Source organism: Coccinella septempunctata, chromosome 4 (assembly GCF_907165205.1).
Source record: "Coccinella septempunctata chromosome 4, icCocSept1.1, whole genome shotgun sequence".
Classification (NCBI taxonomy): domain Eukaryota; kingdom Metazoa; phylum Arthropoda; class Insecta; order Coleoptera; family Coccinellidae; genus Coccinella; species Coccinella septempunctata.
The window spans coordinates 23454121-23476105 of record NC_058192.1 but is presented as its reverse complement, the minus strand read 5'-3'; the positions used below and the strand labels follow the sequence as shown (position 1 = coordinate 23476105).

The following is a 21985-nucleotide window of genomic DNA, read 5'->3' as shown; positions in this document are numbered from 1 at the left end:
TTTCGTTACCATACTCCTCCGAAACGGCTTGACCGATTTTGATGAAATTTTTTGTGCTTATCCGGTATCTATGAGAATCGGCCAACATCTATTTTTCATCCCCCTAAATGTTAGGCGTAGTCCACCCCTAAATTTTTTTTTGTATTTTTTAGACAAAATTTTTAATTTCTATTTTTTATGATACAACATACAAAAATACATACAATCCTCAATTTTCACCCTTCTACGATCAACCCTTATTTTTTAATAGCCATTTTAGTAATTTAATCATTAGGAAATTATTTATATGGCAAAACAACGTTTGCCGGGTCAGCTATCTATGAGAATCGGCCAACATCTATTTTTCATCCCCCTAAATGTTAGGGGTAGTCCACCCCTAAATTTTTTTTTGTATTTTTTAGATAAAATTTTTAATTTCTATTTTTTTATGATACAACATACAAAAATACATACAATCCTCAATTTTCACCCTTCTACGATCAACCCTTATTTTAATAGCCATTTTAGTAATTTAATCATTAGGAAATTATTTATATGGCAAAACAACGTTTGCCGGGTCAGCTATCTATGAGAATCGGCCAACATCTATTTTTCATCCCCCTAAACGTTAGGGGTAGTCCACCCCTAAATTTTTTTTTTATTTTTTAGACAAAATTTTTAATTTCTATTTTTTTATGATACAACATGGAAATTATTTATATGGCAAAACAACGTTTGCCGGGTCAGCTAGTAACATATACTTATAAGTTTTAATTTTTCAGCAGTCATCCCGACAATGAAACTTACGGTATGATTTATTGAATCGTAAAACATCAGTACTGAAAGTAGCTGTTATCGAAACTGTTTTATTAAATTTCTTACTACTAGCCAAAGATATTAAACATATCCTTGCTACTAGCGGATAGAATCCACCAAAATAGGCGAATTATAAATGAATTTTGATAACTCAACTTTTATAACCTCAATTATTGACGTTTGGAGGAAAAAGAAGGGTTGTGTAATTATGCTGAATGTTCACATTCATGCATCAGTATGACAAATTTATTATATATATTATAATATTTGCAAGGATTGTAAACCTGATTCCATTCGTCAGAGATACAATATTGTGAATATCTGATGATTTTGTGTGACAAATGAAAAGCAAATACTCAAGTTATTTTTTAAAACATAAAGAATGCGATTTTAGTTCGAGTTTTGAGAATTATTTGGTTTCCGCATTGATATGAGAAGCAATTTTTATTCCATACAGTTAATATGGTGCCCTTATAGTAATAGTCTCATGTTTCCATAGCTAGATAGGTTGGAGTGACCACTCAGGAACACAAGATGAAAAGTAAGCAGGTTCGAGCCCGGAATGAGAAGGAATTTTAGGTCGGAGCGGGAGACAACCACGGATTGTAGACATAGGTTACTAAAGAAGTCTCAAGTATAAATACTGACAATCAATCAGGTGCAACAATAAATTATCGTTTTGGTACAGTTTTTGCCCAAAATAAGTACGTATTTCATCAAATATGGCGATCCATTGATTTTGGATGTCCTTGTATTTATTGAGGTTATATTTCAAATTGGTAGCAGATGTTCTGTACCAGAGCTATCATTCTTTGCACATAGCATGTAAGGTAAGGTAAAGTTCCTATATGTGTACCCAACATGTAATATTGCAGTTTCGTCACAGTATACATAGCGAAAGGCGGACATAGAGCTCTCGTTGGACAGATAACGGATAGATCGTGTACGGAACTTTGCTATGTAACACGGAACGTTGCAATATGTATGATACGTTGATGTTATGCAATTGTGTTTGCTGGGACACATCTGTGGATCTTTTCAAAATAGTTGCATTCATTCGACGTACCCAAATTTTCGAATTTCATGGATATTTTTCATTTTTGATCATCAAATTACTCGGAAACGGCGCAGTATACGAGAAAATATGAGGAATACTTATATTTCACAAAACGTTTAAAAGATCATTTTCGTACACAAGATATCACCCCCGTCTTCCATTTTTCTCATTAGGACCATTACGTATCATAAAAATAACAAAAATTCTACGAAACCAAATAAGTTGGATGCTATACATACAGGGTGGGCCATCCATATCTTTCCACCCCGAATTTTGAGCTTTGGGATGGAATAACGAAAAAACTCTCAGACAGGTCAAATTTTGTTAAAAGGGGGACAAATAAGGGTTGATCAAATGAGTTTGATATCACTACCCCTCCAGCCGCAACCCATAACAGCTCTCATTTTTTAATAGGGAAAAGGGGTCGAGCAGCATCTTGTTGGAAAGGCAATTCAATTTCCAGCATGATTGATTTTTTTTTCATCGCTTTATTATTATACAGAGTGACTCAGTATTCCATCAACATCTGTCTCACGCCGAATTTGTATCTTTAAGATGGAAAAAACGCTCGAAGGGGTCAAAAATTTAATTCGATATCACAACCCCTCTAGCCGCTACCACTAGAGCAATTATATTATCTAGTGATATCGGATTCATTTTTCGACCCGTCCGAGCGTGTGAAAGTTATTGATGGAATACTGAGTCACTCTGTATAATAATAAAGCGATGAAAAAAAATAGATAGATAGGAAATTGAATTGCCTTTCCAACAAGATGCTGCTCGACCCCTTTTCCCTTTCCAAATATGCAGGGTTTGCAGCTAAAGGGGTAGTGATATCAAACTCATTTGAACACCCTTATTTGTCCCCCTTTCAACAAAATTTGACCTGTCTGAGCGTTTTTTCCTTATTCCATCCCAAAGCTCAAAATTCGGGGTGGAAAGTTATGGATGGCCCACCCTGTATGTATAGCATCCAACTTAGTTGGTTTCGTAGAATTTTTGTTATTTTTATGATACGTTTTCTCATTAGGACCATAATGAGAAAACTGGAAGACGGGGGTGATATCTTGTGTACGAAAATGATCTTTTAAACCGCTTCGAAAAAACTAGTCAAAGAAAAAAGTCATTTTTTGGACCACAAGAGTCTACTGCTAAAATATTTGAACTAGTCAAAGACTAGTATATCGCCAATGAAACGAATGTTTTTGAAATCTTTAGGCAGGAAAACATATTTATATTACCTCGAAGCGAAGCGAATTTTTTTATGTTGCATTCAACATTAACTTCTCTCGAAGTTTCATCACATAACCAAACCCTTTGTATATAATCAAAAACAATAAGCCCCTTTCTGGTGCAGTCGGATGAAAACTGAAAGAATGAATTGAGTATTCAATATTCAATGCATAAGTCTTATGTTCAATTGAAGAAAACCGAGCTTCTTTTGATGAGAACAATTCAGAGATATCAATTTCTTTTAGCCTTGAGTTGAATATTATCCAAAAAGAAAGATCATTAAGGAATAGACAAGAAAGTATTTTAATAGGTATTCGATATTCCGTATTCGAAGAATGAAACAGTAAGAAAAGAAATTATAAACATTCCATTTTCAAACTGTCTGAATCATTTCATTCAGGGGAATAAGATTCCTTCATCTTCGCATATTTTTTGACAACAAGGAATAATATGATAATAATAGTTCGCTCTTCGGTACGCATGTGTAGGCATGATATAGCTAGGTACCCTTGCAGAATTGAATTGTCATGAGAATATTAGGATTGCCACTTAACAGAAATCATGGATGACGTGATATCTCGAATTTGGGATAAGCTTTATAATATTTTCTTAAGTCAAAAAGAGTTTAATTCAAAATATTAATAGACTTGTCCGAGCAAATGTACCACGAAAGAACTGTCATTGACGAATTTATTCAATGTTAACACCTCACTGTACGAAATTGTTCGGTTTTTTTAAACTAACACGACCCCCTGAAAAATATTCTCAGCATGTCTCAGAAGGAAATATTGCTGGCACTGAGGCCGCCCCTGAAGTTTAATATAATTGAAATATGTTTACATAGGTTTCATCCTTGATCCCCAGAATTACTTCCTGTAAAATATAGATGTGGCAAGATTTCAAATGAAAATATTGCTGGCATCGAATCCCCATGGAGTGCATTATTGAAACCTTTCTCCATCTCCCCTTACTCGTATGAATGGGAAGATAACAGGACCTGTATCCAGTAATTTCAGAACACAATCTCAGAATTGAACGTTTTCCGAAATATATATATTTTTTTTCAATAGTAGACCCGGTTACTGTTTTTTCAACAATAGCGATCTACAAAATTCATGTTGGCACCTATGTTTCACTAAATGCAATAAATATTCTCGAAATTATTGAATCGATGCGGACAATAGTTGATGAAAATCCATAATTCGACTAAAAACAGATTATAGTATTTCCACAAATATGAGCTTTTAATCCACGACACGTGTTTTGCTATCTTTAGTTTCTTCAGAGGAAGTACAAATTTCACATGCAAGTTTTATAATTACGAGGATGTATTGATATCTAGTTAGTCTAGACCAGTTCCATTCATAAAATAAATATTGCGTTACCATAGCAATGAAAAATAACTCATTAGAAGTGACAGTATGAAGTTTGAGGTCGAAAAAGTAAACCAGAGTTACGCAATAAATTAAAAGAAGGAAGTCCACCGAAATTGTGAAAATCGAAAAATTGGAGTATCGAGCAATCATCAAGTACCTGTATTTAAAAGGGTTAAGAGGTAAGCAGATTTACAAAGAAATGCTTAATACCCTTAGTGATCAATGTCCTTCGTATGCGGCCGTGAAAAATTGGACTGCAAGCTTCAAAAGAGGTAAATTTTCCATTGAAGATGATGACCGATCGGGAAGGCCAGTTTCTGTATCAGTCCCCGAAAATATCGATGCAGTTCATGACATGATTTTATCAGACCGTCGAATTGGGCTAAAACGGATATCTGAAGCACTGAATATTTCATAGGAACGGGTTCATCAAATAAATTGGTGCAAAATGGATCCCCAAATGTTTGAATGTTGACCAAAAGCAATCATGGAATCATCGCGTTCGATCTGTGCTCGATTTGAAAACGATGTAGACTTCTTAAACCGAATTGTTACTATTAGACTTGGGTACCTTTTTACGATCCAGAAACAAAACAGCAATTGATGGAATGGCAACACTCTGGTTCTCCAAGACCTAAGAAGTTTCGTGTCCAAAAATCTACTGGAAAAGTTCTTGCTTCAGTTTTTTGGGATTGCCATGGTTGATTTTTCGGATATCGGTAGAAAAAAAACGAGAGATTACTATTCGGCATTACTGACCAGTCTAGGGGAAAAAATTAAAGAGAAAAGACGCGGAAAGCTATCCAAAGCTGGTAATAAAAGCTGTGTTGCAGAGCAAGAAGAAACATTTTTTTTGAAAGGTCTAGAGACGTTGCAGGTTCGCTGTAATAAATGTATCCAATTAAGAGGAGAATATGTTGAGTAATAAAATATTTTGACATTGAAATTTTGTTTGGTTCTATAGTAGGCTAAGAATTTTTCAATATATCCTCGTATAACTAAAATGACTAAAATACTACTAGTTGAACACAAATATTTAAAATAAAGTCAGTAATGGTCAGTTATTGAGGTCAACCTGTTTGTTGAGTAAGTTCGGCGATAACTCACATTCATTTCCAAACTTTCTGAAAGATTCAGTTTTTTACTTTTAGCTTCTATACAGTGTTCAACGAAACTTGCCACCTCGATTTTCCGGCTTCAAAAGGAAAATGTGCAAAATCAATCAATCAATCAGTCAATTTCTTATTCAAGGGGGAACAACTTTTCCGCTCTTTGCATCCCCGTAACTGCAGTCCCCTAACGGGGATGAGCACAACCCCTTGGTTTCGAACAGAGATGAGGGTGTTGCGATACCTCATGTATCTTATGTGAGGTAAAATAGAAGATTAAAATAAGAATACTTGCTTTTGTGATTACTTTATTCGCTGCGAATGGACACCCTTCACTTCCATGCATTAATTATAAGTTTTTCTGAAAACGCTCACGTACATTACTCAAGATGGTACGAAGGCGTAGAAGGGCCACATATTATTTTAAAAATATTTTCCTTAAATTCCGAGTTCAAAGTCGGAATTTAACAAAATTCCTAGTGCAAAGTCGGAATTTAACTAAATTCCGGGTTTAAAGTCGAAAATTAACTAAATTCCGAGTTCAAAGTCGGAATTTTTTTTACTTCGAAATCGATACAGGCTAGATGCACAGGGTGTTCTACGACGACATAGATTATTTCTCCATATATGCAGAGGGGTTGATGGGAGGTTTTGCTTTCGTAATATTATACAATGTGTTTATGTTTTAGTGAATACAGAAATTCATTAATATTGTGTTCGTACATTTATAATGAATATGATTGTTTTTTATACAGTATGTTCTTTGATATTATTTAACTCTCCTTGCGTGAAATCATATGTAATGTATGTATGTATTATGGAAATATTATACAGGCTGTTACATGACTGCTTCGGCTTTCTCGATATACAGAATCTCATATAAAAACTAGTTTTCCATATGTACACATGGTTCTTGGATTCTGTTTTCTTCAATGAAGAGGTGATTTCCAACGAGCTTTATGTGGTTCTCACTCTGTTGTTTCGACTTCCACATTAGAAAAACGCAGAAGATATCCAAGAACCTTCCGTATACATAAAATCCTACGCTTATATAAGCGTAGCCGTTTTTTTTTTGGGGGGGGGGGGTGGGAGCTCAATGTCATGTCATGTCATGTCATGTCTGTAAAAGGTTGTCATATAATTGTTATGACCTCTCATAGAAGAAAACTCAAATAATAATCTACACCCTGTGTACATAATCATTCATTCATCATAAATGTGAGAACACCTAGTATTATATGAATTTGAATATTTGTAGAAAAGCAAACTGTAATTCAGGAACAAATCTACGTCGTCGTAGAACAGCCTGTAGAAAATCGGAATTTAAGGAAAAATATTTTTAAAATATTATGTGGCCCTTCTACGCCTTCGTAAGATGGTGATGTATAATTTGTGTAATTTGACGGCATTAAAATGATCCGAGTTCGCAAATCATTCAGTAACTCTGGCTGGGTAGAGTAAATTTTAGATTTTAGGTGAACCAATAGAAAAAAGTTCGGTGGGGCCAGATCAGGTAATCTGGGTGGCCCCTTCTTCCAATCCAGGCGTGAAGAAAATTTTCATATAAGAACTGACGCACCGGTTGAACGAAATGAGGTGGTTCGCCATCATGTTGGAAAATGATCGTTTGATGGTATTCTATATTCTCCAATACTTGCACGAGGGCTGAATGAATAGCGTTCCCCAAAATATCTACCGGGTATACAAAAAGGGCCGATTATATGATTTCCTTAAATACCCGCCCAAACATTTAATTTTTGGGGAAGCTGAGTATGCATCTCACGAAATAGATGGTCTTAGATTTTCATCTGACCAATACCGACAGTTATGCCGGTTTACAACTCCGTTAATGTAAAATAAATACTCGTCCGAAAAACAGATATCGAACACTTAGTTTTGATTACCTTTACTAGTTTCACTGACCACTTCACAGAACTGGAGTCGGCGATCATGATCATCCTCATTCAGTTCTTGAACCAATCATATCTTATAAGGATGGAATTTATGTTGTTTAAGGATTCTCATGATTGTTGTGCGTGAAACTAGATATATATATATATATCGGTTTCATAACGTCTTTCGTCGTTGTCCGATGCCTAATTTCCATGACCTTCTGTCATTCCACTGGTTTTCTGTCAGATTTCTTGCGCTCATCGCTTTCGAAACCCCCTCCATCCACGTCTTTCTTGGTCTTCCTCGTTTTCTTCGATTTGGTGGTACCCATTCCAGGATCTGCTTTGGTAGTCTGGTGTTATCCATCCTCTGCACGTGTCCATACCAAACAAGTTGTCTTCGTTCGATGTCTGTCATGAGAGTTCCTTCTACTCCCATTCTTGCTCGAACATCTTCATTCCGTATTCGGTCTTTTCTTGATATTCCTAGTGACCTTCTGAACACATCCATTTCGGTAGCCTCCAGTTTCCTCCTATTGTTCTCTGTAATTTTCCACGTTTCTGCGCCATACAATAAAGAACTTTTTATCATCGTATCATAGATGTTGTATTTTCGTTTTTTTCCTATTTCGCTGCTCCAGAGGACTCCATTCAAACAAGAGATGAGACCCCTGGCTTGGTTGATACGTTTTTTTATTTCTCGATCGTCCCTGCCTGTAATATCAAACTCCACACCCAAATACGTGTAGCTGGCAGCGATTTCTTCTGTATCGAGTTGGATGTTCGATAATTCACCTCCGATTGGTAAATATTTGGTTTTTTTGGTATTGAGTTCTAGACCCCACTCTTCATACTCTTCCTGCAATTTTCGGGTCATGTATTCCAGGTCTGCCTTGTCATTGGCAATGATCACTTGGTCGTCCGCAAACTGTAATGTGAACAGGCAGGTGTCTCCCAGGTATATTCCCATCCCTCTACATTTTCTTTTCCAAAGAGATAAAGCTTTGGCCACATAAATTTTAAAGAGTGTTGGAGATACGCAGCATCCTTGACGTAACCCTTTGTTGACCGAAAAACTTCGCGACAGTCGATTGCCTATTTTTATTCTGGATTCTGAGCCATTATACAGATTCTGAAGAGCTGTGATTAAGGTTTGATTGATATTCGACTGCTGTAATACTTTCCATAGTTGCTTAACCGGTACCGTATCATAGGCTTTGTGAAGGTCTATAAACATAAGATGAGTTTCCTGGTTTGTGTTCATTCTTTTCTCTATTAATTGTTTCAAGCAGAAAACGTTATCAGTGCATGTTCTATCAGCTCTGAACCCAGATTGTTCCTCCTCTTGATCGCTGTATTCGGATTCTATAAGATCTCGGAGAATCCTTCCATAGAGGCGACTCATTGTGCTCGTCACTGAAATGCCTCTATAATTACCACAGTTCAGTTTATCTCCCTTCTTATGTATTGAGGAAATATAGGCTATTTTCCATTGTTCTGGTATTGGAGCACCATTTATGAACTTGTTCACACACCAGGTCAGGGCTTCGAAGAGTTTTCTTGTTCCATTTTTTATCAGTTCTGCTGGTATGCCTTCTGGACCTGTCGCCCTGCCATTTTTCAATTTAGTTACAGCCCTTTCGAGTGTGGCAACGTCGATGTTTATTTCCTCTCCTTTGACCGATATTTCTGACGGTGAGATCGTATTATATTGACTTCTATTCTCTGTCAGTAGTTGTTCGTAGTGGTTTATCCATTTTCCCGTCGGTATTATCTGTATTCCTGCCTGATTTCTTCCACTGGATTTAACTCTCTTAATGAACTTCCATGTCTCGGAACACTTAGATCCTCCCAGGTATGTATTGATCTCCATACATTTCTTATCCCACATTTGTCTTTTCGCCGCTGAAATGGTCCGCCTTGTTAATCTTTTCATTTCCATATAAGATCCTCTATCTTCTTCGGTTTGTGTATTCAGCCACTTTTGGTACAGCTGTTTTTTTCTCCTTATCAACTCTTCTATTTCGTCACTCCACCAAAGTTTATTATTTTGCAATCTGTTCTTAATACCAAGGGATTCCTCCGCTGCTGTTTGAATACTATTTATTATGTTCCGATACACTTCGCTTACAGACTTCTCAGTCCAGTCCTCCAGTTTCTGATCTAATCTCTGCTGGTATAATGTTCGTATGCTGTCATGCATCAGGCCTTCAGTGTTATAATTTTTCGAGGTAATTTCTTCAGTCTCATCGGTTATTCGAGTTTTCCTAAGATTTACATGTTTATAAGGAAACAACATCTTGGCTCTAACGATGTAGTGGTCTGACCCACATGTAACGCCTCTGTAAGCTCTAACATCCTTCACTTGCACTCTGGTGTTCTGTAATGTTATTATGTAGTCAATAATAGATCTTAAATTTCTCGTATGTTGTACCCAAGTGTAAGTGTGAATGTCTTTGTGTTTGAAGAATCCATTCTGTATTTTAAGTTGATGACTGTCGCATATGTCAATTAGTCTTTCACCATTATCGTTGAGTGTTGTCTCCCCATATGGACCAACCACTTTGCTCTGCACCCTCTGTCCTACTCTACTGTTCAGATCTCCAAGCAGAATAACCTCTCTTGATTTTCCTATCTTAGATATTTCGTCGTTTATTCTCTCAAAGAATTCATCTTTAATATTCGAGGGCTCATCATTGGATACTGCATATACGCCTAAGATTGTCACTGGAGTCTGAAACAGGTTCATATTGACCCGGATGATATTTTCACTAACGGACTCAAAATCTGTTATTTTATGTTTGTGTTTTTTGTGAATCAATAGCGAAACGCCTCTTTTGGCTCTTTGATCTTTTGGAACTCCTCCGAATATGTGTACATAATTATCTAAAATTTCTGATCCTATTCCTTTTTTCTTTGTTTCCGTTAAAACAACAATATCCATCCTAAGACTTTCGCATTCTCGGGAGATTTCCACCACCTTATCTTTCATTCCTTGTACATTCCATGTTCCAACATTCATTGTCCTTTTACGAAGCTGTTTTCGTTTACCAGTAAATCCATCCGAAATTTCGAGGCCGGTATTAGGCTTTTTAGTAATTTAAACTTTTCACAAGTGACAGGGAACTAACCTGACGCCAAAACCCCCAACCTGAAACTAGATACATCGGACAATTTCTTAGTATTAAAGGTCGGATTCATTGCTACATGACCTAACACAGCCACGTCCCTCGCTTCGTCTCTTTCATGCACCCTTTTTTGTTTCCGACTGAACCAGTAGCGTCAAATTTGGCTACCAATTGCACAGGCGGAATTTTAGGAACAGATAGTACTCGATACAATCTTCAAAATTAGTTATCGCAACATCCCTCATTCCTATTAAAAATTATGGGCTTGTGCTCACCCCCGTCAAGGAGTTGAAGTTACAGGAATGAAAAAAGCGGAAAAGTTGTTCCCCTTCGAATCAGAAATTGACGGGTCCAAGCAATTTTCCACACTCTTATTTTAAAGTCTGAAAATCGAGGGTTCTCGTTAGACCCCACTGTATGTAAAATTTCGAAGTCATCGGTAAAATTGAGCTTTACATTCAACAGATGCTCAGCAAACGTAGAATTTCCAATGCCCTTGATGAGACAATCCCTGTGTTTATTCTTTTTTGAAATTTTCTACCGGTTTGACCTATATAAAAAGATGAACAATCCTTAAAAGTAAGTTTATATATCCCCATTCATCTACCGTATTCGTTTGATCTTCATTATTATTTATGAGTATACCTAGAATATTTTCCGTTTTAAAACCTAATTTGATATTTTCTGATTTCAAAAAGTTTGATATTTTTTCAGTACTCATTCCTTAATAAGATATTACTTCATATTCGTGAATAGTTTCAACTTGAAAAAGATAAACTTCTTTTATGGCTGTTTTAACTTTTTCGTAAGTCTTGTCTATTAATTCCGAATTTTAACCGTTATTCACCTCACCACCTTTTGCAATTTTAACCTATCGATGTAAAATCAGCCATTTTCGAGTTTTTTGAAATTTATAGGAATTTCGGGTCCCCTTACAAAATTTTTACCCCTCGGGTATGCGGATTATTCAAAAAAATTTGAGAGTGGAAATGTTTTTAGCGCAAAAAACTGGATAGAATATATGTATATAATAACCATGTTAAATGATACATTTACAGCTCCCGAGAACTAAATGAGTTAGTCTGTGATCTACGATGTACAGGGTGGGCAAATTTCGATGTTTTAGCACTACAGCTTTTAAACCAAAGGAGATAGACAAAATCTGATACCCCATTCTGGTTCTCTTTTTCTGAGAACTTACAATAGTAGTAGTGATTTTTAGCCACGTTCTTTTGTTTTCGAGTTATCAGCAAAAATTGGAAAAATGGCGATATCGAAATAAATTTATATCTCCGCTAATACTGATGATAGAGCTCTGAAATTTAAACATTATACAGGCACTTTTTTACGTAGAATCGTACGAAATAGGCGTGCTCGCCTTTTTAGCAGGATTTTTAATTACGAAGTTATGAACCAAAGTTATGTTTTCTGTGCAATTTTTTGAATGCTCAATTTTTACTGATTTCAAAAATATATAACATCATATGCTTTGTATCAATATAAATAATAGAAAATGGTCAAAAACACTTTTTCCCAAAATTTCTATGGTTTCAACTTTTGACGAGCACAGAAAAATAGAGTTTCCTATAACAAAAGCAGTCTCCTTCCGGCAATGTCATTCTTTTTATGATTTTTACCAATTTTCACAAAATTTGAATCAAGATATATTTCATAAATTTTCATAATAATGAAAGGACTTATAGAAAGAGACACTGGTAATCATACGATGCTATATTTTTCTATGCTCATCAAAAGTAGAAACCATAGAAATATTGAGAAAAAAGGTTTTTGACCATTTTCTATTATTTATATTGATACAAACCATATGATGTTATATATTTTTGAAATCAGTTAAAATTAAGCTTTCAAAAAATTGCACAGAAAACTAGTGTTCCCATTTAAAAAAACATAACTTTGGGTCATAGCTGCGTAATTAAAAATCCTGCTAAAAAGGCGAGCACGCCACTGGATTCTACGTGAAAAAATGCCTGTATAATGTTTCAATTTCAGAGCCATATCATCAATATTAGCGGAGATATAAATTTATTTCGATATCGCCATTTTTCCACTTTTTGCTTATAACTCGAAAACAAAAGAAAGTGGCCAAAAATGACTACTACTATTGTTAGTTTCTCAGAAAAATAGAACCAGAATGGGGTATCAGATTTTGTGTATCTCCTCTGGTTTAAAAACTGTAGTGCTAAAACATCGAAATTTGCCCACCCTGTACTTTGGTTTGACTAATTTGACTTACCTACTACAAACTGCTTCTGCTTTAATTCGAGTTTGACCGATATGTATATGTTACGGCTAAAGATAGGTGTGGACATAAACTCAAGATTAGCCGGCTAAACTTAGGTTTAACTTCGGGTATGTTAGTTTCTTCTATCTTTAGCCGGCTAAACTTAGGTGTAACCACAGCCCATCGGCAAAAAATGTAGAAGCTATTAGAAAAGAAAAAAAATATTGGCAAGGCGTGAGGGGCGCAAATTATCGGCAATTAAAAAACTGTAAAAAATAGTAATACAATCAAACTATAGAAAAATTCTCGAAAGATGGAAGGAGCATTACTCACAGGTCTTGAATCAAAATAACGACTCGGATTTATCCATTTTAGACCTGCTTCCCGCGTATAGTCCGATGACATCGCTTGATGACGAAATTTCAATGTCGGAAATCATAAGCGCTATTAAAAATATGAAAAATGATAAGTCACCTGGTCTAGACGGCATTTCGGCTGAGATATTCAAAGCCTTTGATGAGGACATTGTCAATAGTCTCCTAATACTATTCCGCAAGATCTGGGAACAGGCAGATGTGCCACAAGACTTCAGAGACGCTTTAGTTATCAACCTCTATAAGAACAAAGGCGATACGTCGAATTGCAACAATTACAGGGGCATATCGTTGCTTAATGTGGCCGGTAAAATTCTCTCGAAGATTATGGCTAATCGTCTGGTTCCACTTTTATAGAAGCTTTTACCTGAATCCCAGTGCGGCTTTCGACCAAATCGAGGTACGGTGGACCTAATTTTTACACTGCGACAGCTACAAGAAAAGGCCCGTGAACAACAATCAAGGATTTATACAGCGTTCATCGATTTAAGCAAGGCATTCGACTCGGTGAATCGGAGAGCGCTCTGGAAAATCATGGCACGTCTAGGAGTACCCGAAAAATTCCTAGCAGTGTGTAAAAGCCTTCATACCAACAACACCGCTAGAATACAGCATAATGGCTCTACAACCGACCATTTCTCAACCAACTCTGGAATAAAACAAGGCTGCGTATTAGCGCCTTTACTGTTCAATATTTTCGCCATAGCTGTATCGATAATTGCTGACATGAGCATGCCCGTAAGAGGAGTTGGGATAAGATTCAGATTTGATGGAGGCCTGTTCAACCTGAAGCGCCTCAGAGCAAAAACCCGTACCAAGTTTATCACGGAACTTCAATATGCAGACGACTGTTCACTCATCGCTAGCAGCTCAGAGGATCTACAGATAATGATGGACACCTATAAACATATATACGAAGCTTTAGGCCTTAGACTCAATATTGACAAGACCAAAATCCTGGTAAGTCCGCCAGAAAGCCTTCAAACAGATATCAGCCTGGACAATGAAACTCTAGAACAGGTCGAGCAGTTCAAATACTTGGGAAGCTTCATAACTACTAGGGCTAACCTTGACACGGAAATACACAACCGTATCAATTCGGCATCACGGGCATTCTGGAAGCTGAAGGACAGAGTGTTCCAAAATCACGACCTCAATCTGAAGACCAAGACAGCTGTTTACAGAGCAGTGGTCCTCCCAACGCTTCTTTACGGAAGCGAAAGCTGGACTCCCTACAGGCGACATATTAAACAGCTTGAACAGACGCAGCAACGTCATCTAAGACAGATAATGCACATCAGATGGTTCCACAAAGTTTCGAATGCAGAAGTCTTGCAGCGCGCGAGTTGTACTACAATTGAGACTCAAGTAACGAGGGCCCGACTCAGATGGAACGGCCACATTCTGAGGATGCAAGACACAAGACTCCCCAAAATAGCTCTATACGGCGAACTCACTGAGGGAGCTCGGAAACCAGTAGGCCAGTATAAGCGGTTTAAGGATACACTACATCAATCCCTAAAATCAGTTAATGCTAATCATAACTGGGAACAACTAGCGTTAGACAGGTCACAGTGGAGGTCTTTGGTCCACAGTTATAATGGAGAATCGAGAAGGATACAGCGGCGGCCAGATCTGGTTGGAGACTATCCATGCCCTGAGTGTGGAAGGATCTGCAGGTCACGGTTGGGTCTCTTTAGTCATAGGAGGGCACACAGTCGCAACTAGCACTAAGAAGTTACAAGTCTGTTCGAATTTTTTTTTCTTTTTTGTCTTCTTCTTTTTGTAGATTTATTCCCGGTAACGGGATACAGCAATGAATGACGGCTAAAGATAGGTGTGGACATAAACTTAAGATTAGCCGGCTAAACTTAGGTTTAACTTCGGGTATGTTAGTTTCTTCTATCTTTAGCCGGCTAAACTTAGGTGTAACCACAGCCCATCGGCAAAAAATGTAGAAGCTATTAGAAAAGAAAAAAAATATTGGCAAGGCGTGAGGGGCGCAAATTATCGGCAATTAAAAAACTGTAAAAAATAGTAGTACAATCAAACTATTAATGTAATACATTTTTGTATGAATTTCACATATTTTTAATGGCAGAAAAGCATTCTGTTTAGAAGTTGAGAATGAACATAGATATCTTTCTTCTCAACTCATTCTTATGCGAATCTAAAAATCTAAACGCCTGATGACAAAATTCGAGACCTACATGCTATTTTCAGTGTGAGGAAAAACTGTAAAGTTAATGGTTATCTTTCATCTTGCTATTATTCATTATTTGCACCCTTGATTCATCAGGCCCCATTTTGGAATCCATGTTCAACTATTTTCATCTACATAGTTTTTTTGTTGGTTTTTGCAAAAGTTGGAACGGGTTGGCAAAAAATTGCAACATTAGATAATATCGTAGAAAATTTTTCCATAAACCGATTTATTGTATGGTAGGAAAAATACACTTTTGTTGACAGATAAAATTCTCTATATCTAATGTCTAATATTTCATTTCCTTTTGAGGTTATATATTCTTATTTTTCACAGGACAATTGACTATCCACGTTTCTATTGTCCTGTGAAAAGTATATCTAACTTCTGTATGTGAATTGATTATAAAAAACTTACCCTCAATTACAGGAGCATTAATCTCCTAAACAGATGGAAATAACTCAATAAATGTTAAATTGAAAACCAATGGTCGTTATGTGACAAAACTACAATACAATAGCGTTCGATGCTAGTTTGCTTATTTCAATTCTAAAAATTGAAACAAAAACGTGTCCGCGTGCGTTCGTCTTCTCCCATCCGACCATTCAAAAGACATCATCCCTCCGTGTGTGTCCATCGAATACATTTTTAGGCGTTTCGTTTTGGGTACCTTATGTGCACATTAGCCGGCTAAAGATGAAATTCCCTGACGCAGACGAATATTTTATCGAACTTTAGCCGGTCCTCGAATATAAACCTAAATTTAGCCGGCTGATCTTAAGTTTATGCTCACACCTATCTTTAGCCGTAACATATACAATTAACTCGAAACACATGGTTGATATTTTCATGCGGTCAACTATTGCCATCTACTTGAAAGTGTATCAAATCGCATTCAACTTGGGAGGTGATTACTGCAAGCAATTTCAATATTCTGGCGATTTTTAGTGAAATTATTTATTTAAATCAGTAAAACTTTTTGTAACAGAAACGACTCACCTCACATGGAAATAGCAATACTGAAAAAATCATTCTGTTATGCTGATAGAATGACATAATGGCTCCAATTGAATTATAATAGAAATTGATCTCATACAATCTAGAGATGCATCGTCGAAGACGGTTCAAGAGGACTAGAATGAAAAATGAGAAGTTCCAAACAAAATAATTGAAATCCATCCTTTTCAGGTTCAAGTTTCGGTCAAATAAGAACTTCAGCATATTCCTCGCCGAGGACTCCGACGTCGCTCCGTCGCTCAGCCACTTTACGTCACAATGGAAACTCTTTAGGACTCAAAGATCGTAACAAGAACCCTTCGTCCCCATGTCTCTCACAAAAGTTCGGATCGTACACTTCCCAGCAACCACAACCGATGAATAACAGGAGTATTCGTTCACATCACAGCCGAAACTCCAGTGTAATATCGAGAAATTCGTCAAGGCACGGCAGGATAATCAGACTTGAACAGAAAGCGACGAAAGTGTTGGGTGTTGTGTTTTTCACGTTCGTGATACTTTGGGCGCCCTTTTTCATACTGAACTTACTTCCGGCGTTCTGTGAAGAGTGCGAGAAGAACCTGGACAACTGGGTGTTTCAGCTGGTCACCTGGCTGGGCTACGCCAGTTCGATGGTCAATCCAATTTTCTACACGATCTTCAACAAGGTGTTCAGGCAGGCTTTCAAAAAGGTGCTCACTTGTAGGTATAGGAAAACCGCCTGGAGACCTCACAGATGACAAATAAAGATCGCGAAGAGAAGGATGAAACTAGCGAATGCCATAAAGCAACAACAGTTGTAAGAAATACTCATGTTTGTGTGTTGTATATAAAGAGAAAGGTCTGTAAGTGAAAGTGAATTTGATTAGATGAAATATAAGAACGTATTTTTATACTGAGTATTGATGACACTAGGTATCACACAGAGGGAAGCCTAGAATTTATTTGAATATTCGGTCCTCTTGAAAAATTAAGTATTACCTATTTCCTTCGAAATGTAAAGATTTCAAGTTAAACCACCGTCTAAGATTATCCTAGTGTAACTTTCGCATATAAGATATCGGGTCTTCCGCTGGCGGATACTCTGTACTTGCAGTTGTTTATTTTGTTTTTATGATTATTAACCTTGTATTTATTTCTCTTTTTGATAAATGGTTTTTTCGTTAATAAGTTAATGAATGCGGTATCTTCGGCGCTTCGCATTTCAAAAGTATCGTTTCAACTCACTTCGTGAGAAAACTATATCTACACCTTTTCCATTTGTAATTCAGAAATAATCAATTGAAATTCAGAAAACATGTAATTCAAACTAGTCAATTCAATTACAGAAATGGACATTTGAAATTCAATTGATTCAGATTTATTTCAGAAACCGTCAATTGTATTTCAGATTAATCATTTGTATTTCAGAAACCGTCAATTGTATTTCAGAAAATATCAGTTGTAATTCAGAAAGGACTTCATTGAATTTATGAACTTTTATTATCCTCAAAAACTAAACTCCATGTGTGTAAACAAGAAAATGCGAAAATTTAAACGCCAACAGGCATGTCGTCTAAGGCAATAGCAGCTGTATGGAGGTGGTGCTATGCTGCGCTGCTCAAACACAATCACCTTCAAAGATTGTGTGTAGCCTGGTCAATAACAATCTCCAGATATGCATATTCAGAATTTTCAGGAGAATAGAAAGATTAGGTACCTAGATAAAAAATCAAGCAGAATCACGCCATGATTCTGCAACACCCTAAATATATATGAAAAGAAGTTTTTTCAAAAATTCATTTTATACAACGTAGCACAAAAGAGTCAAAGATAGAGGACGGGCATTTATAATCAATCGCCCTGTACATACTGAGCTATCAAATAAATCCTGGAGTAAGACAGTGTGTATCTTGAATAGGATATGTGATTATGTAGTAGCGTACCTAAAACTGAATTAACTTAATACATAATTTTATGCATGTATTATTCTGATATCATGAAAAATGCGTATGTATTAGATAATATGTGAAAGATTCATCTGACATAACCTAGAATAATATTCGACTCTTTCTTACTTTCTGAATTACAAGTTACGGTTTCTGAAATACGAATGATTGATTCTGATATGCAATTGATGGTTTCTGAAATCCAATTGACTAATCTGAATTACATTTGATGTTTTCGGAAATAAAAGTGACTACTCTGAATTGCAAATGACCATTTCTGAAATTAAATTGACTAATCTGAAATACAATTGACGGGTTCTGAAATACAATTGACTAATCTGAATTTCATTTGAACATTTCTGAATTTCAACTGGAAATGGTGTGGTACATAATTGGAAAATTTCCACGTTTTTCCTGAGAATACTCGTGAGTCAAGTTCTTATCACAGCTGTGTGCACCGACTTATTTGAAGCGATATTAACGTTAATACTTGATTATTTCTCAGATTTCTATAGCAGTTACCGTAGCACCGAATTAACGTTAATCTTTACTTAAATAATTCGGTGCAATCAGATTTTAGAAAAGGTAATAAATTGCTGTGCAATATCGACTACAGATTATACGTAGAAAATAATAGACAACAAATTGGTTAGGTTAATTGGATGTACAGGGTGTCCGAGTTAAAGTGTCCCTATGCCTTATTGTGGAATCTAAAGGAACTAGAAGAAAGTTGAATACATAGCTAGTCTGTAATCGATTGAACTTTTATTTTTTATAACCCATCTTGATACAGGGTGCTCCATTTTTTCCCTGTTGGTATCAACTTGGAACACCCTGTATATTATTGCATTTTTTGATTTCTTGTCAAATTTTAAGGTAACTCTGGTATGACAACCATGGTCCTATATAGCACCGATTCTGAGATATTCGACTTTTTCCTAAAATTTTGACAGCTGTAGTTGCTCACTAAAATAGCTGATACTAGTTTTCTAATGAATGTATCGAAACCAAATTTTGACCAGCTCTTGTCAACATCTTGGATCATACGTTATATCTCTATTTGCAATCTGATATACAGGGTCTTCAAATATTAAAGTTGAAAATTGAAATAGAAGTTCAATCAAAACTTAATTTTTTCAAATGGCAATCCATATTCTTTTCTTGTTCATTATGTAGAGCAGGTTAAAACGAGCCAATAATAGTATATAAACTTTGTCTGTAATGTGAATAGTTCCAGGAATATGGACGAAAATGTGCATTTTCCCGTAAGAATCAACGATAACTATTAATTAGTGTTTCTGCTATATAGTTGGCTTTGATTTTTTTGATAAATTTAATTAACTAGATTGACTCATGAAAGACAAAAAGACTCTATTACTGATAATCAGTACTCGCTCCCAATAAAATTAAATTATTTCAATTTTAAAGGGAAACTCAACTAACAGATACATTTTTCTCAAAATAATCAAGTTATTGTCTGACAACACAAAAGAAAACTCAAAAATACGCATTAATATAAGTGCTAGTTTCCACAGTTACCATATTCTATCAGCTTAATTAATCAATTATCGTTGGTTCTTACGGGAAAATGCACTTTTTCGTCCATATTTCTGAAATTATTCCCTTTACAGAAAAAGTTTCAATACATTTTATACGCATTTTAACCTGCTCTACGTGATGAACACGAAAAAAATATAGGTTGCCATTTGAAAAAATTAAGTATATCAGTTTACTTAAAATAGAGCCAATATGTTGACAAGAACTGGGCAAAACTTGGTTACACTTTTCTTCTAGCTCCTTTAGTTTCCACAATAAGGTACCTATAGGGACACTTTAACTCGGACACCCTGTACCAAGATGGATTTACAGCACCAACATCAGAATAGAGAGGATAAATATACAGGGTAATTCACGAAGACCCTTCGTTAGAATATTTAAAAGAAATTTTATAATTGAGCTTTGTTAGCAGAGATGAATTCAGATTCTTTCAACTTCCGGTTTCACCGGAAATGATACCAACTCTCGTTTTTGAATGTAAGTATTACCCAGTTTTTTTCATTGATAATCAGATAACTCATTGAATTTTACATTGTTTTGATGCGTTACTTACATATTATTCTGAGAGAATTCGTGTGGAACCTGAAAAAACTCTTTAAATTTTCCCAATAGGGCCCCATTCCAATGTTAATAACTGTTAGATTTTTGCATGAAAATCCCTAATTTTCTAGCATCTATCGGAGACATACCAATACTTCTTCCTTCGTTAATTAAAAATTCCATTGAACATACAGAGTGTTTCCATTTCAATGTCAAAGTCAGTCATGACAAAAACCTCAAAATTCATTTTGTTTGGAGGAAAATCAATTTTTTTTGATCAGCTGGTATCTACTCTAACAAACAGTGTCTATCATATCTGTCTTAGGATCAGTTCAAATCTATGAAGAGAACTCAATTCAACAACAAACTTTAAAATCCCTCATTTGAAATATTAATTAGAACAGTATCTGCAGCGAATATGAAAACTTGATGAAAGTAACTCAAAATAATCAAATTTAAACTTGCATTTCCAGTTATAATCCAACTTGAGGGGAATTCCTCATTACCTGAAAGAAGCAGTATAGAGAAAGGTAATATTCGATCACAAACAATATGTCACGCTTAAAGCTGTAGAAACTACTACTCCATACAAACATCCAAATGGTTTCTATTTCCTCATTAATTTTGAGGAAGAGTGTTATTGGTAAAAGCAGGTTTAATAATCAACATTTATTGGGATTAGTCTTAATTGTACATTTTCATATAATTAGATATTCAACTATTGAAAACTCAATTAGTCATGTCATTTCGGATCAATGCAGTCTTTCTTGCTGATAAACCATTTCTTTTTCGAATTTTTACTGAAAGAGGCCTATCTATAAACATGGTGTGTCTATAAAAATTTTCTCGTCAGTATTTTCAGGAAATCAAAATAAGTATTTCAGAAACCATTCCTAAGGATTGAAGTATCCAACAGGAAGGAATTCAGTTTTACTGGCTGTATTCGGGTTCGGCTTTCTGACAGTCCGAGAATTGTTCTAGGACTGCGCAAAACTGTTGCGCCCTAGTATTAAATCCTCTGCGCAGTTCTAGAACCATTCTCGGACTGTCCGAAAGCCGAACCCGAATACAGCTACTATGTTGGTACTCTCATAAGTTATACTTGTCGTGCTGGAGAGCATCCGTTCATCAATACAAATCGAAAAATCCCCAAAACTTTTAATAACCAACCGACAGCTCATTGTATATTTTTGATATCATAACATCCAATCCAATTCTCTTTCATGTTTCAGTTGACTAGTCAATAACTTCAGGTTATGGTGCTAAATGTAACGAGTTGCATTGAGATTGTTTTGTATTGTATGGTTTCCTTTCAAATGAACATATCTTTTTGTACATAAACTCAGGGAAGAGAGCAATTCTTTGTTGCATTATCAATTTTCTGTAGATGGCTCATTATATTATGTATGTAGATTAACTTGCGCCCAGTTGTAGTCACATCGATTATTATTTAATGGTCCATTAAAATTTTAATTCTCCATTGAACGATCTGTATATCTCATTTAATTCAATGTTTCATTAATAATCAAACAAACGGTGTAGTCACCGCGATTAA

At 35.9% G+C, this 21985-nt stretch overlaps 1 protein-coding gene across 3 annotated transcripts in view; it reads left to right on the top strand.

Annotated features, from left to right (window-relative positions):
• The window catches only part of LOC123311280 (D(2) dopamine receptor A), a 284840-nt gene extending 267571 nt beyond the window's left edge, over window positions 1-17269 (top strand). Inside the window, exon 9 of one of the 3 annotated variants that reach the window (XM_044895162.1) lies at window positions 16598-17269. In XM_044895162.1, the coding sequence (XP_044751097.1) occupies window positions 16598-17145 (548 nt within the window). In that variant the 3' untranslated portion in view covers window positions 17146-17269. The remainder of the gene's footprint in view (window positions 1-16597) is intronic. The other 2 variants (XM_044895163.1, XM_044895164.1) reach the window with 2 other exon arrangements.
• The last annotated feature ends 4716 nt before the right edge of the window (window positions 17270-21985 follow it).